Raw genomic sequence first — 6,701 nt, 5'->3', positions numbered from 1 at the left:
TACAACACACACACACACACACACACACACACACAAAAAAAAAAAGTAGAAACAGTTTTACTGTTGCAGTTTGTCATTAGTAAGTGAATCATTATCAGACACTGAGGAAAACGTGGGACCTTGAACGCACCATGAGGAAGTATCCCAGCAGCAGGATGGGCATCAGGAGGGAGATCATCAGGTAATCCAGCAGAGAGAAAGTCCTCTTGGACACATAGTGGAGACAAGTTCTCTGTTTCTGAGACACACACACGCACAGAAACACACACACATTTGAATCTGAGACAGATAAACAGTGATATGATGACATCATCAAGTGAACCTACCTTATTGGTCAGGTGGACGTCAGCCCGGTTCTCCAACAGGTATTTAACTACCCTCAGGTTGCCGTGGCGACAGGCAGCGATGATGGGCGTGTCCCCGGTGCGTGCGTCCTGGACGTTCAGGTTGTCAGGATCATGGGACAGGAGGCGGAACAGCTGGTGGACATCTCCGTCGTACGCTAACTGACAGGTCGGCTGTAACCACAGAGACACGCCCACCACAGAGAGTCAACAGGAGCCCGACCTCTGACCTTTACACTCACACTTCCTATGTGTCAGAGAGCTGCCTGTAACACCGTCCACAGGCCTCACCAAAGTAAAAGTCTTTAACAAATATGACAAATATGTGAGGAGCCTGAACCAGGACTGGACAGGTCGGAGGACATTCCTCTGCTGTCTGACTGGATCCGTGTGTCAGACCTTCAGACCCACATCCTCCCTCCACATGTTTGTGTTGATGCTGATGAGACTCGCTGAAACAGAGCAACAGTTGAAATGGCCCACTGTCTGTAAACACACCGCATTTACGCAGACAGGTGATAAATACAGGCTCATGGCCTGGAGGTGCCAGGGATCGAACCACCGACCTTCTGATCAAAAAACAACCTGCTCTACCTGCTGAGCCACAGACACCTCAGGTTATAGTGACGTACAGAATCACCTGTAACGTAGGACAGTCGGACACTGAAAAAAGCCTTTTTCCCGCCTGTGTCCTGCCTGTTTCCTGAAGCACAGTCTGCTGCTCTGACACAAAAAAACTGGACCATGGTGTTGACCGCAGCTCGTCACAGACAGGTGAGTGTACAGGTGAGTGTACAGGTGAGTGTACAGGTGAGTATACAGGTGAGTATACAGGTGAGTATACAGGTGAGGACAGTGCAGTGAAGTACACCGTAAGTGTACCTGTACTGATGTTTCTACCTGAACCTCTCGGACACCTGCTACATCGAAAGTCTGTTTGGTTCTCGCGCCGAACCAACGTCACCTGTCCAGACCGGGTTTGATAAAAACACCAGGTTAAACTAAATAAAATAATTGGATTAAAGAATAAAAGCGTTTTACCTCAGAGTACACCAGCCCCATGTCTACCGGCAGGAACACACCTGGACACATCAACGTACCTACAACTTCAGCACACACACTTCCTGTCATACATTTCAAAATAAAAGGGACAGGCTCTGTCCCCCACATCTCCCTGTTTCCTCAGATTCTGCATTTTGTTTTATTTTCGTAAAGAAACTGAACAGTTCATTTAAAATTGAAGTAATTTCTCCTAATAAAATAAATCATTTTATTATTGAAACAAACTGAGGTATTCAATATAATATAATCAAATATAATGATCAAGTTTGAATAAAAAACTAGAAATATTAAAAACACACACGACACATTGACCAGGATCCATTTAAAATCAGCTTATAATCTTTATTTTGTTTATGTGTTTTATGTCCTTTAAATTTGTTTCTGTAACTTAACATCAATAAATAATAAAACAATAACATTTTATCATTATTTATCCATCTATAGGACAAAAGGACACACATACACACACACACACACACACACACACACACACACACACACACACGAAGTGAAGAAGCAGACTCACTGATTTTGAATTTTACCATGATAAAACAACTGATGATCCAAACCTTCACTTGTTTTCCCGCCATAATGATGATGACGATGTGTTCAGGTCCTTTCCTTCTTCATCATCATTCAACCCCCGAACATTATGTTGAAAGAGTCTTAAACAGAAACAGCTGCACGTTTAATGATAAGTCTGCTTTTATTTTGTAGTGGAAACTCTGTCACTTCCTGTCTGTCGTCTCACTGATTGAGTTTGACAGATCAAAGCTGAAGTGAAAGAGACGATGTGTGTCATCTTCATGTTTCTGACGCAGTTTGATTCAGTCACGTGACTCTCTCTCTCACACACACACCTGGTTCACGCCTTGTTCTGAGACATGTCCACACAGGACGATCTCACAGCTGGAATCAGCCTGAAGCAAAATAAAACAAGAGGAGTCAGTGAATGCATCGTGAAAATCCACAGTCAGAAGTCCAACAGTGACACAGTGACATCAAACACAACACACACAAACAACAATAACAACAACAACAACAACAACAAACACACAGCTTCACAACAAATCCAGTCTGACACCAGCAGTTTTTTAAAACCTCTTAAAACGTGACAAGGTCAAAGGTCACAGGATCAGCTTCTCGGTCTGCAGACTCTGCACACAATGGAAAGTCAAAGCAGCCCCCCCACCTGTCCTCACCTGCTGTTGGAAAGACAGAAATTTGCAAGTTGAATTCAAAACCACAGTCTCACCTGTGTGAGGTCATCAGGTGACCTGAGTCAGAGTCAATCTCATGTCTCCAGGTGGAGAGTGAGAGACCCTCCCCACTGGACCGTCTCCAGAGCTGATCCTGATCCTGATCAGAAACACCTGGTTCAGTTTAATGAGGGTTGGAGACGCTGCAGGTGAAACGACGTCCTGATCAGGTGAGTCCACAAGAGACTCCAGAGACCAGATCAGACTGAGCCAGCACAGACCAGCTGACCTGGGTCCAGGTCTCTGTCAGCTGATCCACACCTGCTGCAGGTGAGCCAGGTTCAGAGTATGAAAGCCTGGAGACAGGGATCTAACCTGAGCTCGGCAGACCTGAGGTACATTACACAGGTGTGTGTGTGTGTGTGTGTGTGTGTGTGTGTGTGTGTGTGTGTGTGTAAAAAACAAAAACTGAGCCAATAAAAAAATTCAAACGCTGTGTTCACTAACCTCATCTGTTCGCTTTCTGAACTTGCGCGGTTCCACCGAGGAGGAAACACAACAGGTACACCAGGTGAGCCCACACAGACATCATCTGAGCTTCTGATGTGGAGGAGGGACTATGTCTTTTTATTATTATTATTGTTGTTATTATTATTTTTATTGATATTTTTATTAGTAGTATTATTAGTATTGAACCAGCTGTGGCCCTGGATTGCGCCTCAATTTGGTGCCTGAAAAACGTGTCAGAGTGATACATTACAACTGATTTACTCCTTTCTTTGGCAGTAGTGGTGCGCATGTGCAGAGTCAACACCCACTCCTGTGAAACCGGAAGGTGGGAGTGAGTCTTCTGTGCACAGAGACGATCTCTTAGCTCCACCATCTCTATCATCAGTCGCTGTTTGTTTGCAGCTCCCGGAGCTTTCAGCCATTTTTATCATCAGCTTCACTCACCGGGACTTAACCACCGGTCACTGTAGACCCGGGTCTGGTGTCAGTGCCGGGACCGGGTCTGGATCCAGACTGAACCCAGAGGCTGTGACCCGGGTCTCTCAGCTCCACATGTGACGGTGGGATGTCGACAGGAGAGCACACCGACATCAAGCAGGTACATTGATTCTCCTGCCTCCCGGAGCTCTCTGTCCTGCTCTGTGGTTCTTCCTCTGGGTCCAGTAGAACCAGTAGAGTCAGAGTGGAGCTGTGAGTGTGTTTTATTCATTTAAACAGCAGCAAAGACACGTTCAGAGTCACTATTAGAAAATAGGAAACTGTGGTTTCAGATGCAGTTTCACACTGTGACACAGAAATCCCTTAAAGTTTCTTATGCATTCTATTCCATGTTATTCTGAATGAGACCTGTCATCTGGGCCGAACTCTTATTTTGCAATGCAGGATTCAAGGGTTTAAGGAATTTAATTTCCCCTTAATTTAGTTGTCAGTTTAAGGTGTTTTTGGGCCATCACTAAAACCTCTTAAACACCTTTAATTTGAAAATTACACATTATACACATTGCATCAGTAATTAATGGATAAATAATTAACTGTAAAAGAATAAGTGTGTTTCTGGGAGTTTAAGGGATTTTTAAATGGGTAAGATCCGTTGTTTGAACCCCTTAAACAGAATAAAACCAACCATTAATTAAAGTAAAATTTAAGGGACAAAAAGCCTAAAACTAAAGATAAAACCTTTAATTAAAAAATATAACTGGTGCACAGCCCTTAATTTACACATTAATTCATATTAGACTGATGTTTATCTCTGCACTCAGATTCCAGAAAATGAATGTGTTAAATTAATAGATTCTAGAGCTTTAATGGATTTTATGTTAGGGGTTCATAGAAAGACAAAATCCTGAAAATGTACAGAATCCCATTTAAAAACCACTAAATAAATGTGAGTCCAGTAATTAGTCCCTTAAAGTTCCATTAAAGTGCCACTGATGTTCCATGAATGATATGACATAATGTACACTGGGTATTTAATGGGACATTTAATGGACTTAAATAATCTGAGGTATTTGAAAAGTTTTCAACACAGTTTAAGGGATTTTTAAGAGATAAATAAGAGAAAATACATTACAACCATATATTGGAATCCATTAATTATTCCCATAAAAACCGTTTAAAACACCTTAACTACACCATTGTTTGTTCACGAGCAAATCATGTGTGAAATAATTTTGATATAATCTGTGGAAAAATGAAGACCTTCATCTATTACAATTAATTATCCCTTAAAATCCCAAAAGTTTCAGTAACTTTAAATCCCTTAAAAACAACTTAAATCTTTAAGGGGTTTTGTCAGATTTAAGTGTGCACTGTAAATGAATGGGAAGCTGTTTTAAGGTGTTTGTACATTAAACCACAGAAAAGTTTTCAGGCCGACAGGTGAGATTCATGTGTAACAGGATGCGGCCTCCTCTCACCTGTTCAGGTGTAACCACATGTTTCAGTGAGTGTCGATGAAGGAGGTCAAAGATCGAGCAGCAGCAGAGTGAATGTGGATGAGCAGGATGTTTGAGTGAGTCATCAGAAACACATTCACTGTTGCAGCTCAACACTGGTTTAAACATTAGCTGTTAGCGCCCCCTACCTGCAGCTGTTTTCTCCCCCATGGCTACAAGGGGCCAACAAGGAGCCCATGACACACATGACTCAAAGGTGTGTCTACCAACTGGACAAGGACTATGTCTCTGCTGAGGACCATGGTTTTAGGGTGTTTGATGAGGTCATCTTTTATAAACAAAAAGAATCGTCGGTTAATCCACAAATAATCATCTCATAATTATTATATTATTATTATTATACCTGATTATCATCTGATCTGACACATCTGGTCCACATCTGGACACCAGGAGCAGGAACACCTGAAACCCTCTCTGGTCTCAGGCTGAATGGATGCACCTGTTGCCATGGTGACATCCTCCAGGCCGGCTGAGGCAGACGGTGTTGATGACGGTTGTTGTCTACTGAGGAGTGGGAGGTCGTCTTCTTCTCCTCCTCTTTGTGTCTTTTCTTCTTCTATCTGTTGTTAAACTGGATGACTCAGTGGATGATTAGTTACCGGTCGTCATGGTAACCATGGACCAAACCGAAGGACGAGCAGGCGCAATGACAAGTGGGCCCCTCGACACACGGCCGGCTCTGATTGGCTGGTGCTGACTGTTACCTTTAGCCGCCGTGCTAGCTTCACACAGGACTGTGTGAACGAACGTCTTCTGTTTTGTTGTCTCCCCTGCAGTGAAGCATGATGGGAGGTGGCAGATGGACAAACCAGTCGTGGGCCGAGCAGTGACACACACACATACATTCACAATCACACTCACACTCACACTCACACACACACACACACACACACACACACACACACACACACACACCATGGACCAAGGCTTCAGTTTAAATACACTGGTGAGTGTTTTTATGTGTGTGTGTGTGTGTGTGTGTGTGTGTGTGTGTGTGTGTGTGTGTGTGTGTGTGTGTGTGTTCTTGTTTTACTCATGTTGTGGGGACTCACTGAACAGGTGGGGTCACGATGTCCCCACCAAGACTGGTTCATGGTTTGGACATGTCTGCAGGAAGTGAATCTGAGTGATGGAAACACAACTCTGAGACCTTCAAATTAAAAGCCTGAATCATGTTTGTCAAAGTTGTGAGAGCAGTGGTTTCCTCCTTCCTCAGTTCCTTTCCTTCCTCAGTCCTCCTCTCCTTCCTCAGTCCTCGTCTCTTTCCTCAGTTCCTTTCCTTCCTCAGTCCTTGTCTCTTTCCTCAGTTCCTTTCCTTCCTCAGTCCTTGTCTCCTTCCTCAGTCCTCCTCTCCTTCCTCAGACCTCCTCTCCTTCCTCAGTCCTCATCTCTGTCCTCAGTCCTCGTCTCCTTCCTCAGTTCTCCTCTCCTTCCAGAGACCTCGTCTATTTCCTCAGATCCTTTCCTTCCTCGGTCCTCATCTCTTTCCTCAGTCCTTTCCTTCCACAGTCCTCATCTCTTTCCTCAGTCCTTTCCTTCCACAGTCCTCATCTCTTTCCTCAGTCCTTTCCTTCTTTTCATCATCTTTATTTTATCACACATCCTTCCCTCCTTGCCCCCCCCCCCCCCCC

General features: G+C 43.9%; 2 protein-coding genes across 2 annotated transcripts in view; one reads left to right on the top strand and one right to left on the bottom strand.

The window, feature by feature from the left end:
* ankrd22 (ankyrin repeat domain 22) overlaps positions 1-1,440 on the bottom strand; it is a 4,814-nt gene extending 3,374 nt beyond the window's left edge. The window contains exons 1-3 of the mRNA XM_023406382.2: positions 1,386-1,440; positions 327-518; positions 131-238 (exon numbers count right to left, since the gene is read on the bottom strand). Coding sequence (XP_023262150.2) covers positions 131-238; positions 327-518; positions 1,386-1,436 — 351 coding nt within the window. The 5' untranslated portion in view covers positions 1,437-1,440. The remainder of the gene's footprint in view (positions 1-130; positions 239-326; positions 519-1,385) is intronic.
* Positions 1,441-3,451: 2,011 nt separating this feature from the next.
* The window catches only part of stambpl1 (STAM binding protein-like 1), a 9,660-nt gene continuing 6,410 nt past the window's right edge, over positions 3,452-6,701 (top strand). Inside the window, exons 1-2 of the mRNA XM_023406365.2 lie at positions 3,452-3,713; positions 5,847-6,016. Coding sequence (XP_023262133.1) covers positions 5,870-6,016 — 147 coding nt within the window. The 5' untranslated portion in view covers positions 3,452-3,713; positions 5,847-5,869. The remainder of the gene's footprint in view (positions 3,714-5,846; positions 6,017-6,701) is intronic.

Source organism: Seriola lalandi, unplaced genomic scaffold (genome assembly GCF_002814215.2).
Source record: "Seriola lalandi dorsalis isolate HSWRI2012SDOR001 ecotype SW California unplaced genomic scaffold, Sedor1 jcf7180002054305, whole genome shotgun sequence".
Taxonomy (NCBI): Eukaryota; Metazoa; Chordata; class Actinopteri; order Carangiformes; family Carangidae; genus Seriola; species Seriola lalandi.
The sequence above is the reverse complement of the archived record's forward strand: the minus strand, read 5'-3'. Positions and strand labels throughout refer to the sequence as shown.